General features: G+C 41.7%; 1 protein-coding gene across 5 annotated transcripts; it reads left to right on the forward strand.

The window, feature by feature from the left end:
* The first annotated feature begins 3,505 nt into the window (after window positions 1-3,505).
* On the forward strand, window positions 3,506-12,325 carry LOC111972306 (DCN1-like protein 4). Of its 5 annotated transcripts, none has more exon segments than XM_023999292.2 (11): window positions 3,506-3,609; window positions 5,200-5,270; window positions 5,707-5,746; window positions 6,631-6,718; window positions 7,726-7,826; window positions 8,413-8,483; window positions 8,683-8,774; window positions 8,995-9,103; window positions 9,639-9,743; window positions 9,853-9,955; window positions 10,060-12,325. In XM_023999292.2, coding segments are annotated over 11 exon segments (855 nt in total). In that variant the 5' UTR covers window positions 3,506-3,590; the 3' UTR covers window positions 10,116-12,325.
* The last annotated feature ends 2,240 nt before the right edge of the window (window positions 12,326-14,565 follow it).

Below are 14,565 nucleotides of genomic sequence, written 5' to 3' on the forward strand. Positions count from 1 at the left end.
ATGGTGTTTATATTTGCGTACTATTGTTTGTACAGATGAACGTGGGTACCTTCAGGCATTTGGAAATTGCTCCCAAGGATGAACCAGACTTGTGGAGGTCTACATTTTTTTCTGAGGTCTTGGCTGATTTCTTTTGATTTTCCCATGATGCCAAGCAAAGAGGCACTGAGTTTGAAGGTAGGCCTTGAAATACATCCACAGGTACACCTCCAATTGACTCAAATGATGTCAATTAGCCTATCAGAAGCTTCTAAAGCCATGACATAATTTTCTGGAATTTTCCAAACTGTTTAAAGGCACTGTCAACTTAGTGTAGGTAAACTTCTGACCCACTGGAATTGTGATACAGTGAATTATATGTGAAATAATCTGTCTGTAAACAATTGTTGGAAAAATTACTTGTGTCATTCACAAAGTAGATGTCCGAACCGACTTGCCAAAACAATAGTTTGTTCACAAGAAATTTGTGGAGTGGTTGAAAAACAAGTTTTAATGACGCCAACCTAAGTGTATGTAAACTTCCGACTTCAACTGTATATTATATGCCATTTGCTTTCAAGTCACATGACTCTTGCCACATAGCTGTTGTCACACAAGGACAACTATACATCAAAGAGATATTTGAGTCACTGGGAATAAAGTCCAGCTCAGTAAATGTAAATGATTTGGGTGTGCCAGCCTAGTCTCATTTAGGTGTTGTCCTCGGCTGTATTTACCAGACTGATGACTAGATTGCAGGTGTTATCGCCCTCTTGTGGTCTTGAAAGGATCTGATTGGAAACATAGGGTCTTTTATTGTTTATTACTCTGATCAAAAATATAAATGCAACATGCAACAATTTCAAAGATTGTACTGAGTTACGATTCATATAAGGAAATCAGTCAATTGAAATAAATTCATTGGGCCTTAATCTATGGATTTAACATTACTGGGAATACAGATATGCATCTGTTGGTCACAGATACCTTAAAAAAAAGGTAGTGGCGTGGATCAGAAACCCAGTCAGTATCTGGTGTGACCACCATTTGCCTCATGCAGCTCAACACATCACCTTCGCATAGAGTTGATCAGGCTGTTGATTGTGGCCTGTGGAATGTTGTCCCACTCCTTCAAGGGCTGTGTGAAATTTCTGGATATTGACAGGAACTGGAACACGCTGTCATACACGTCAATCCAGAGCATCCTGAACATGGTCAATGGGTGACATGTGTGGTGAGTATGCAGGCCATGGAAGAACTGGGACATTCCAGCTTCCAGGAATTGTGTACAGATCCTTGCGGCATGGGGCCGTGCATTATCATGCTGAAACATGAGGTGATGGCGGCGGATGAATTGCACGACAATGGGCCATTCATCCTTGAAGGTCGCTTTAGAAAATTTGGCAGTACATCCAACCGGCCTCACAACTGCAGACCACGTGTATAGCGTCGTGTGGATGAGCGCTTTGCTGATGGCTTATGGTAGAGAAATTAACATTCAATTGTGTTTTTAACAAAACTGCACATTTTGAAGTGGCCTTTTATTGTCCAGCACAAGGTGCACCTGTGTAATGATCATGCTGTTTAATCAGCTTCTTGACATGACACACCTGTCAGGTGGATGGATTATCTTGGCAAAGGAGAAATGCTCACTATCAGGGATGTAAACAAATTTGTGTACAACATCTGAGAGAAATCCTTTTTTTGTGCGTATGGAAAATGGCTGGGATCTTTTATTTCAGCTCATGAAACATGGGACCAACACTTTACATGTTGCGTTTATATTTTTGTTAAGAGTAGTTAAGTTCCCAGTAAGCTACAGTGGTTACTCTAAGAAATATTTCACATATGATTCCAAGAATATTTGAAGCACAATTTAAATATGAATACTAAGAAGTACAACCCCCTCTCATTACATGACTTAACCTGCTTATATTATCCTATGTTGAGTCAGAGATATATACTGTATCTATGATGAGGGCCTAATATATCTCCCTCTGACTCATTCACCTTTCTGCTATCAGAGGCTTTAAAACTACAAAGTTTTGTCCAAGTGTTGGTGACCTACCCTGCTGATCTTTATTTACAGGAAATAATGAAGTGTTGTAGATATGTCATTGTTTACCCAGGTTTGCAGTTTCATTTGAAAATCACAGAACAACATATGCCCTTTTGATTAAAATGTGTATGTTGCTTTATTTGTCCCATTCTAACCCATTAATCCAGGTGACAATTCATTATGTTCTTATTTTCCCTCTAGTGAAGCACTGTAACTCAATCTGTATTGACCTCTCAGTGCRCTACCCCTTAGTAAATGCCTCCTCCTCCTTGAACCCCTCTTGTGAGAACAGGATGTTTTCCCTGCATGTGACTGGGAGATCCCCACAAAGGCAGCCCTGTCAAACCCATCACTATAATGTAGTTATATAGGCTGACCTATTCCAGCAAACTAATGGGCTGCTCTTATGTGGAATCAAGCAGCACCTATTCTGCAAAGGTAGCTATGAAATGTAAGTCCTTTGAAATGAAAAGTACATGGCTTTTTAAGTTCCATACATTTATGAATTTGAGGCCAGGCACAGAATGTTACAAAATTGAGCTTTACGCATTATGCTTGTCAAATATGTTGCAGAAACATGGGATATCAGAATATCATTTTGAACTTGAGACAAAAAACAACTCATTCAGATAGGGAACAATAAAGAAAATCACGCCCTTCTGTAAACAACAGTTTTCTGTGTAACCAATTGTATTTTACAACAACGTAGTTGCTTATGACTGAAGGTAATTTTCACCATTCACAAAGTGTATTGGGAGGTTCCTAATGCGTGAACCGGCCAATGAAGGTCCATCGTGGGTTGGTTTTCGTTCTTGCACGAGGAAATTCCGATTGGTGAGGGGATTCGATTAATGCTCAGGGCATTCCCCGGGTGAACCGGCTTAGCGTTGATTGCGTCCATTTGGAACCGGGCTGCATCCCGGGCATGAGCCGCGTGCCCCGTTTTGGCCGGCGGAGAAGTCGGTTCAAAACAAAAGTGACGTCGGGTTAAGGTCATGGAGTAACGAGTATGTGTTTTCACCTGCAAAAGTGATTGAGTAAGATAAAAACGCTTTATCTGCCGTCCTAATGAAAACCAGTTTGAAAATTCGAGCATATATTTTATGAAAAATAGATGTTGTATGTTTCTGAACGATGCTGCACTGTTCACAATATGACTGAGAGGCGCAGATTACTGTTCGATTTGAAAAGAGCGTGCCTCGCTCACCGGTTTTGCCCGGTCACGTGTTGGGCCATAGTTCGGTTCAACCCGAGGCAGCTTAATCGAACTCTCCCATTGATATACGTAGGTACTTTTCCTAGCCAATGAACCTCAGCGGTGGGATGGCCTGGTTTGGAATTTTGACCTCTCACGTTCATCCAAAGGAGGGTCCAAATTCTTTGTCTTCAGATTTCCTACATGACACCAGAGACAGCCTATTATGAAGGAGTAGGGGTGCGGCTACTAGGTTCCTCGTCCACCCAAATCATCTGTGGGCATTGGTTATGTTGACATGTCCCGCCTACTGGCCGGTCTGCGGACTTCACACAGGCAGTTGTGTGTTTCATAAAAATGCACTCTGATGCGGCAAGTAAGTAGCTATAGTAGTGGCTTTTGGTGTGTTTAGGCTCCACGTATTGATAATTTACGTAACAGCGACCGGATCTATTGCATCTATCTGTTTATCTTTAGATTTAGCTGTTTATCGAGTGTCTAATAGAGGTATGTGCAGACTATCTGTCTATTGCCATTCTCTTTGTATTTCCAAGTGTTGTCTTGGGGCGCAACAAAGGGACTGTACTGTGTTATTGCTGAATGTACGCACTTTTTGTTGACTTATTGTTAGGACAACTAACGTTGCAAAGGCTACTATTCGGTTGAATACATCAGCTAAATATGTCATTATTGTCGACCTATTATACTGCTATTTTGTCGCTTATTTAAGGACGGGAATGAAGTGCTACTGCAAAGCAACTTACACTTGGAACAGTGTTGTGTAGGCTAAATAGGTCAGTTTTCCAGTCAACTGCGGAAAATTACAGAGGATGAAAATTGTGACGCAGTTCTGTAAAATATATTTCTATGCTTGCTGCAATAGAGCTGGCCGACTGCGCGTCATATACATCAACTGTTGCAAGAGAACCATAAGATACTTGCATGCACTATTCCATAGGATGTAACATTTTTGTATCGATATAATATGCATTCATCAGTTGGGGTGAGTGTCAGGAGAGGGGTGCAGAATGAAATGTTAATTTCTGAGGGTGGGAATTGTAGTCTAATTCCACTCTCCATTGATCAAGATCTTAGAGCTTTGATCCAGGAAATGGACTACAACAACCACAATGTCTCCCTCTACTCTCCAGATACTTTGTAAACTCTGTGCAAGTTGTGTCTGTATTGCTATTTTAAGTAGTCTATTCAGTTAGCGCTATCATGAGGTTCGGGCCTTTCGTTGATCTAGGCGTGTGAGCGTTTTGACTATAGAAACGGATTAAAAGCGAAAATGACACTTCTTTGAGCGCAGATGAGGAGATTACATGTTTTATTGGAAAGGCCATGTCGGCGTGGTGTTTAATCATAATCGACCACTCTACTTTTTTGTCTGGCATTCTGTGAACCCTGTTACATTTGAATACAATCCTCATCTGTCAATCCTGCTCATGATCTGACTGTAGACTACTGTATTATATTACTGTATTCTAATGTATCTACGTAGCTACAGTCCTTCATACCTCTTTCTGGTTCGTATTAGGCCCACTGAACGATTATAACGGCTCAGCATAAAAATGCATATTTTATTGTCAATCCCATCACGATGAAAGGCATTGATTATGTGCAGTTATGGCTGTTTGACATCACTATTTAGTCATCCCAACTATTTTGATACAAATTGTGAAGGTGATTAAGATGGTTGTACATGCATACCWTCTCATTCCTATTGGCTGAATGCAAAGATGTGACCCCTATGACAGAGGGAGGAGCATGATGATGTAGGCAGGCTGTGGMTAGCAGATGGTGAGTTCGCCCAGCTATCAGTGCCCTGGGAAACCTATGTTTCTCTGAGAAGCAGATCATTGTTTAATATTGCCTACTGTTGCGTGTCTGTTCCATATCTAATGTATGTAATGTAGTGGTGTTACATTTAGAGATGTGCTGAAATGTACTTTTCCCCCTTTAGATTTTCAGCTGAACTCCCATTTTTCTACACTGGCCAGCATCCACAAAATCTACCACACCCTGCACAGGCTGGTAAAAGCATTTTTCCCTCATACCAATATGTGTTTTTCATGTGACATATGAGTACCAGCCACCTGTTCCAACAGTTTACTTTATGGAGTTACTCTGGCAAAACGCTAAGAATTTGATCATGGACATTTACCCCTATCTACAAATGAATCCTAGTTATTAATGAGTTATAGACATGGATGGATTTTTCTATTCCTGGATGGATACTTAAAAGGGATTAATTCATCCTTCCTCTCATCCTATTTCTCTCCTCCCTCTCTCTCTGAAATAATAACTGCATCTCTAAAGGTTACAGGCTTGAGGAAATGAGAGAGCAAGCCTCCCCTCACACCCTACCCCTGCTCACTGCATGCGAACGTCGGTGCTGCTGTGTGTGTGTGTGTGTGTGTGTCTCTTGGTGGGGGTTGCCTAATATAGTTCCATTTATCTCTCCACTCAGAACCTGACGGAGGACGTTGGACAGGACGGTCACTCCACAGGTACCGACCCTGCCTGCACCTTAATGCAGACCCTCATGACACTTACTAGCTACGTTTCCATCCAATTGGCGGCAGGTTTTAACACAATATTAGCATTTTCCCACCACAGATGTGTTTCCATCTAATTGATTAAAGGCTGTGCGTGATGACGTAGTGCACATGAAAATAACTTTTGCTGTTAAATTCCCATGTACCAAAAGAAAAAGACAAGTTAAATGGGTTTCTATTGAATTTTAAACCCTACTGATGGTTTTGTCACAATCCTTTTGGTTATATAGCGAATGTTCCCACTCTGGCCTTGGCAAGTTCGCTCTAGCCAACAGCTCACAGATACAGTGCAGGTATAGCCTACATGATGAGATTATTATGGACAAAAAGAGCAAGATTATATTTATTTGTCAAATGGCAGTAAAGCATTGATCATCATGTCACCAGAATAAGACCTTCCATATTTATTGAAAGGAGCATCAAGCTCATCACCGTGCTCTTTCATCAACCTGTGAAGTTCATCATAACTTATTTCATCTGTAGCCTAATAAACTGCATGCTTTCCCAAGTCGTAGTGGGAGGACCACACAACATATCGTCGCGTGACTCCCAAGTTTACTTCGATGTGATGGTTATTTGCACCTAAAGGCATTTCCACCGCCATTTCTCACATAATACATTTTACCGACGCTAAAAGATCCCATCTTGTCCAGCGTGTTTTGTTTTGTCGACATTTGGAAAGTTTACCGACAAAATTTGATGTTTCCATCACGTCCTGTCAAAACATTTTCTATCTGACATGTATTTACTCGCATAAAAAGGTTGGATGGAAACCTGGTTGCTGTTCTCTATATCTCTCTCCTCACTCTCTCTCTCTCCTATTGTGTTTCTCTCAGCCTGCCGCTCCAGAGCCATGCCTCCTAGGAAAAAGAGGAGACCCACTACTGGAGATGATCTGTCAGCTAAGAAGAGTCGCCAGGACAGGTACTACCAACCTGGTACACCAACGAATGCATCCATTAGATCAGGTCTTACACAATAAGAGGAATTATATCCAACAGTCTTATTCAGATTCACTAATCACTCGTGGACAGGCTACGTAACATCTGTCAAAAGACTGGGATGACTAACACCTCGATCACACCGACCGACAGTCATTGCATTTTGGTACACCAGAAGTACATTCATTTCCAATGGAACGCTGTGTTTGCCTTGCAGCATTCCCTTGCGGAGGCAGTTGCGGTGCGTTCTGTGTGGTCTATATATCCAACGTATGCATCAAATTGTATGCGTCGGCTTGACAGAAATAGTAGCAAAAGGTGAATGTTGAACTTTTGTTGCACACATATCCAGTAAACATTTTTGGATTACATAATAAAAATGCTGTGTCATTTAATTACGCAGCGTTGACGCAAAGACACTGTCAGTCTGATCGAGGCATAGCGAGTAACAGTTATTCATGTGCGCAGGTTTTTCGTCACTGGCTATTTGAACAAGTCTTTATTTAGCGGGTGTGTGTGTGTCTTTTCAAAATTCGCAAGAGGAGGGTACATTTGACCCCTAGCCTGGCATAGAGAGGCGGGTGGAGCTACCATCCTGCTTTTGCTCCTCAGTCTAGTATATTTTTCTCATACATCTCCCCCCAGAACCTAATCCAGTATGTTACGCAATTGCGCGCAATTTTTGTTCTGGATTTCTGTTCACTGAAACGGTATGCATGTGTGATGACACGTGATTTGTCTCCCCAGTGGATTTGCATACTTCATTGTCAGCTTAGAAATCCAAAAGAGCAGCAAGAGGAATTTCCATCACATAGCTCATCCAATAGTTATTTGTCAGGATTAACTTTTTTCTACATCGTAGTGTGTGATATGCTCCTAGACGGTAGGATTTTAGYTCACACAATGTATTCCCAGCACCCGCAGTAATGTGTGAAATATGCTGTGTGTGCAATGCCGTAGATTGTCTGAATGGTATTTTTCAAAATGCAGTGTTTTTAGAAAACATGAGGCACCACAAATCCGAGAGGAAGAGACCTTCTCCAGTAAAAGATGTCTGGAGTGGTTCTATGAGTACGCAGGTGAGACACAAGGTTTGTAAATATACATTTTGCAATTCTCTATCAGTTTATATAAGCACACATAATGGTGTAAATACCTTTGTTACTCTTAGATTTGGGTTTTCATGTCATAGTTGAATTGTACTGTGTGAGAGCTGTGAATCGGGCATCATTGATTGCTTCATAAAGGATGTCTCTTGCTTGCTGAAATGATGTCATAGATTAATGTTTTGTGTTTGTCACCTGCAGGTGGGATAGGGTCATAGAGAATTGTTACGTATGTATGTACGCATTGTGATTGTAATTTTTGCTGTGATGATGTCAGAATACTTTGTTACCTCATTCTATGTCATAGAATTCTATGACATCATAACAATAGCGATTACAATCATAGTTTTCGTGATGTGATGTCATAATAGGGACTGCTTTGACCTCCGGATTATGACATCACACCATGTAAATATAATAGAATCTCTATGGTTGTGATGTCATAGCATTGTTGTGTCTGTGGCATACTATGATGTCATAATATCAGAGATTAATCCTATGTGTTTGTTTCTGGTAGGAGTGGATGATGTCATAAATAATGGCCCTGTATATATGTGTGTATCTTTGATAGGCTGTGATGATGTCGTGGGGCCAGAGGGAATGGAGAAGTTCTGTGAAGATATTGGAGTGGAACCAGAGAATGTAAGGATGGCTAGTCATGTCTATGTAGATGGGTGACATTTATAATCCATCCACATGTGCATGCACTTGGTTGTTATAGTTGGGTACAACTCCATTATTCAGAGATGGCACAAAGATGAAAATGACTAATTGAAAAGTAAACATCTCAAGCATTTCATGGTGTTATAGCATATGAGTGTATGCTGTTCTTTGTGAACAGGTGGTGATGCTGGTTTTGGCCTGGAAGCTAGATGCCCAGAGTATGGGCTACTTCACCCTACAGGAGTGGTTGAAAGGCATGGGCTCCCTGCAGTAAGTCTCTGCTCTCAGTTTGTGTGTTTTACTGTACGTGTGTTCTGTGTGTCTCCCTACTGTTTGTCCTTTTCTAGCTGTGCCATGTACAAAATGGTGCTGACCCCAGACTGGGTTTATAGTCTGCCTCCGTCTGTATAGTCTACTTTATAGTCAACAGTCTGTACTCTGTCAGCTGGGACTCTAGTCTGTCTCTAACTTGTCTCTCTGGCGTTGTCAGGTGTGACTCCACAGAGAGGCTGAGGAACTCCCTGGACTACTTGAGGTCTGTCCTAAACGACACCACCAACTTTAAGCTCATTTACAGATARGCCTTCGATTTTGCTCGGGTGAGTGAGGCAAAGCCGCATCTGCAGTATTCTCACTAGATTTCCTCTGACTGGGATAATTATTTTGACTGGTATATTTATTTGTTGATGTTTAGATTCAACACACGAAAGATGACAGACAAATGAAACTATTACCATTTGTAGAAATTAACACAAGGGATAAGTGACGTCAGGTAGGAAAGTAAGTCTGTGCTGTCAGCTTTCAGCTTAGTTTTGAGTGTCAAGATAATTTTCTTATTCGTCTTGCATGGCTGAAGCTCTCATCATGAGTACTGCTCTTTCTATTGAGTCAGTCATATTTGACCCCTGACTTCTGAGACATCTGTTAGGGCTTTATTCAATCTGTAAAGCTGAGGCGTTACAGACTCCGCAAAATACATTTAAAGGTCATTTCCGTTTGAGCCGACATATACAGCGTTTACAGGGAAGGCAGTCTCCGCTAAAGCGGGAACATTGCCTTTAAATTTSAGTCACGCCGTAAAGCTGAATTTCCGTGATACTGATTGAATAGAGACCTTCATTTCTGATTTTGTAGGAAAAGGACCAGAGGAGTTTAGACCTGAACACAGCCAAGTGCATGCTGGGGCTTCTCCTGGGGAAGACGTGGCCACTGTTTCCTGTGTTCAATCAGTTTTTAGAGGTATGGTGTCTTAACCTGTGTAACATTCAACTTGATATAGTACATACAACATTTGACACGGGTTTTGTCACTATGTATTGACTGCCTGTCCTGTCTGTCTGTCATTCAGCAATCCAAGTATAAGGTTATCAACAAAGACCAGTGGTGCAACGTTCTAGAGTTCAGCAGGACAATCAACCTAGACCTCAGTAACTATGACGAGGATGGAGCCTGTAAGTGGACACACACACAKACTAATACACAATCACTCATTCCCTAAGTGGTACAGGGGATCAGTGCTCTAACGTTATCCTTCTTTTCTCTCTTCTTTTGTCAGGGCCCGTTTTGTTGGATGAGTTTGTGGAATGGTACAAAGAAAGAGAGATGTCATAGCATTAGGTACACTGCAACAAAACCACATTATAATACAACGACGATGACAAACGGTTATGAGAAAACTAAAAACAAACAATACAAAATGGGAGAGGTGCTTGTCAGTGATGACAGGTGGTGCATCCAGGTAATGATAGCGATATGGTTTGGGGGGGGGGGGGGTTTAGGTGCAAGCCGCTCTGGCGAGATTAGGATGTAGGTCACCATGGAGACACAAACCCTCTCCAGGTAATGATCCCTACCCATGTTACATTGTGGGTAATCACACGGCGAGCCCCAGTGGCGTTGCGCCCCCTCACTGTGATGTCATATTGCTGCGTGTTAGGATATCGTGTTCTCATGAGTGGCTAAATGGTTTTGTGTGTGCGAGAGATCCACTCTTGAACCCTTTGCTCCCGTTCGGAGGAATTAAACCAACTAAATCCCTCCATTTTGAACGGTTGGTCTTAGTCTTAAAAACAAGGTCATTTTGACCCGGTCACATTTGAATATTGCATATCTGTGCTTTGAACTTGATCTGTGCTTGTCTCTTTATAACCTACAGAACCCATCATTTCTATCAGTTTTGTCCTGTTTGGGTTGAATTGGAATTCTTGAAGAAGCACACTGTCAAATGGCTGAGTGTTACAGTAGTTGGTCTTTTAGTCATGGTCATTAAAGCTGTTGTTACAGGTGGATGATGACACCTGTACAGTTTACTGTGATGAAGTCATTTGTGCCAGTGCTTTTTGAGCCCCTTTTTTTCCATCCTTAGTCTTACTGTGATACCAGCCTGTGCTAAAGCTTTGTAGCCCCCTGTGAAGGCTTCAGATTACCTCATACCACAACAACTAACCAATCAGCAGTGCTGCTTATTAACTCTTATTACAGTGCAGTGGTCAGTCGTTAGTGGACTGGCCAGCATCCATTGGTTATGTGACCAATCTATGTTTCTAAGCTGTAGGTTTTTAAGAGTTTTCTGTGCCTCTTTAACAATTTATAGAAGTCACTTTACTTGCTCCACACACACACACACACACACAGTGGTCAGGGATACGTTCAGGATTAAATTAGACTGTTTGGCCTAAGTTGCAAGTTAAAATAGAAACGTACCTCTATTTTTTCTTCATATCTGGCATATTGCTTTGGTCTTGTCTTCTGTTATGTCCACTGATCATGTCCAGTTTCATCCATATTACTAACGAGCCTCTCTCTCTCCCCAGTACTGAGAGTGTTATAATTGGAAGACTGTTTAAGGCCTTTGAGGAATAGGTTGTGTAGGGTAGGCAGGCTGTACATTAAGGGGAAATCCAATCCCAGCATGCATGCATTGCCATGTATCATTCAAGAGGTCTCAAAACCATGGACACTGACGGGTTAGATTTAGAACCCGGTGGTGATGCAAAGGTGTTCTTTTTGCCTAGCGTAGGGCTAATGTTCTTGTAACACATGTAAACTTTTGTCTCTAGCTGTGATGTGACGCTCAATTGTCATGAGAGTGAAACTTTGCATGCATGCTCTCCATCAGAGCCATCTGCGAATGGATGAGATCTTTGAATACTTATTTTATTGTTGTTGTTTTTGTACAGGAATTTGTGCAAGTGTTTTTGTGCTTCATTTGATATCCTTGGTCATGTTGTCTTAACGCTTTATGAAAACCATGACTGTGTATATGCAGAGCTGGAACACACATGCAACCTCATTTGGGGAAGAGGAGTTCCATCCTGCATTGCCCAACCACTCCCTTCTAACACACACACAAAGAACCACACTGTTAGTCTCTCAAACAAATGGACATGAACTGAAATTAACGAAAGTTCGAGAAATTGGAGAAAGGAGACAAGTTTTGTGCAGTGTTGAAGGTGTGGTGTAAGAATGGTATCAGGTCATATGTCAATCATTTATTGGTCAAACCCAGTGGTGTCTGAACTAAAGCATGTACAGTAAATGGTTCAATTTCTGAAGTAATAAGAACACATGATAGCTTCACCTATCAGTTATCCATGATGCTTTGACTGTCAGTAATCAGTGTATTTGTGTATATTAGGTTTTGGTAGGAGATGGAGCTAGTTGCTAAACTGCTCACTAATCATTTGCACAAAGTCTAATTCTGATGGTATTCTACATTGGTATTGCAGGAGGAAGAACAACTTTGTCCTGACTGTATGTACAGTATGTATGTCTGTTTTCACTGTAACCTATCTCTACGTATAAATGGGTTTATTAACTTATCGTTGTCTTTCATTTTTGCTTTACCATTTTCCTTTACAGAACGATTGTGAACAATTGTTGTCAAAGGATGTTTCATTCTGCGTTCCTAAATTGCACAGGATCATATTTGGTCCCTCTACTGTAGGGCTAATGTATTTTTGTTCTGACTATTGCATTACCACAGTAATAACTACATGTGCTGTGTGTGCACCTTATTATTCAGGTATCCATAGAACAACAGAGACAAAGGCATCACAAACACAGTATGGGTTACTTTCTTTACAGGTTTATTTATGATGCATACCAACGTGGTCTCCGAGCATTTCGTATGATATGTTATGAATTTCAATTCATACAATATGTTACGCATTTGCAAAACGTACGATATGTTACGAATTCCAATTTGTTGTGGCTAGGGGTGGCTAATGCTAATGTTAGCTGGGTTAGGTTAGGGGGGTTAGCTAAAATGGTTAGGGGAAGAGTTGGCTAACATTTTAAGTAGTGGCTAATTGGCTAAAATGCTCAAGTTGTCCATGATGAGGTTCAAACACATAACCTTTGGGTTGCTAGGTGTTCACGTTCTATGCTTACCCATCCACCTGACCAACCACCCTCCGTTTGTACTCCCTGATGAAGGCCATGTAGCTGAAATACGTCGGATTTTTAAAAACTTTGTTTCTATTGAACATGCCATACAAAAAAAGGCATTTTTAATTATATGAAGAGTGCCTTGGTCCTCCTTTCTTTTTGATGACCAATTCACCCCTTTTACCAAAGAGCACCTTCTATCTACCAAAATGTACTATTGTGTCCCTTAGTAGTGCTTCCCTTCCTCCTCTTTCCACCCTCCTTTTGATTTAAGTAACCTATCTTATGTAAACATACCAAACATAACATACACTACATGACCAAAAGTATGTGGACATCTGCTTGTCGAACATCTCATTCCAAAATCATGGACATTAATGTGGAGTTGGTCCCCCCTTTGCTGCTGTAACAGCCTCCATTCTTCTGGGAAGGCTTTCCACTAGATGTTGGAACATTGCTGCAGGAACTTGCTTCCATTCAGCCACAAGAACATTAGTGAGGTCGGGCACTAATGTTGGGCGATTAGGCCTGACTCGTAGTCGGCGTTCCAATTCATCCCAAAGGTGTTCGATGGAGTTGAGGTCAGGGCTCTGTGCAGGCCAGTCAAGTTCTTCCACACCAATCTTGACCACCATTTCTGTATGGACCTCGCTTTGAGCACGGGGCCATTGTCATGCTGAAACAGGAAAGGGCCTTCCCCAAACTTCTAGGTTATTGTATGCTGTAGCGTTAAGATTTCCCTTCACTGGAATTAAGGGGCCTAGCCCGAACCATGAAAAACAGCCACAGACCATCATTCCTTCTCCACCAAACTTTACAGTTGGCACTATGCATTGGGGCAGGTATTGTTCTCCTGGCATCCGCCAAACCCAGATTCGTCCGTCAAACTGTCAGATGGTGAAGCGTGGTTCATCACTCCAGAGAACACATTTTCACTGCTCCAGAGTCCAATGACAGCAAGCTTTACACCACTCCAGCCGACACTTGGCATTGCGCTTGGTGATCTTAGGCGTGTGTGCTGCTGCTTGGCCATGGAAACCCATTTCATGAAGCTCCTGACAAACAGTAATTGTGCTGACGTTGCTTCCAGAGGCAGTTTGGAACTCGGTAGTGAGTGTTGCAACCGAGGTCAGACGTTTTTTACGCGCTTCATCACTCAGGGGTCCCGTTCGGTGAACGTACTGACTTGCTGGAAAGGAGGCATTAGAATTACGGTGCCACGTTGAAAGTCACTGAGCTCTTCAGTAAGGCCATTTTACTGCCAATGTTTGTCTATGGAGATGGCATTGCTGTCTGCTCGATTTTATTCACCTGTTAGCAATGGATGTGACTGAAATAGCTGAAAACATGGCTGCAGGGGCAGTATTGAGTAGCTTGGATGAAAAGGTGCCCAGAGTAAACTGCCTGTTCCTCAGTCCCAGTTGCTAATATATGCATATTGATGGAAAACACTCTGAAGTTTCTAAAACTGTTTGAATGATGTCTGTAAGTATAACAGAACTCATATGGCAGGCAAAAACCTGAGAAAAAAATCCAACCAGGAAGTGGGAAATCTGAGGTTTGTAGGTTTTCAACTCATCACCTATCGAATACACAGTGGGATATGGGTCAGTTTGCACTTCCTACGGCTTCCACTATATGTCAACAGTCTTTAGAACCTTGTCTGATGCTT

Source organism: Salvelinus sp. IW2-2015, linkage group LG13, assembly GCF_002910315.2.
Source record: "Salvelinus sp. IW2-2015 linkage group LG13, ASM291031v2, whole genome shotgun sequence".
Taxonomy (NCBI): Eukaryota; Metazoa; Chordata; class Actinopteri; order Salmoniformes; family Salmonidae; genus Salvelinus; species Salvelinus sp. IW2-2015.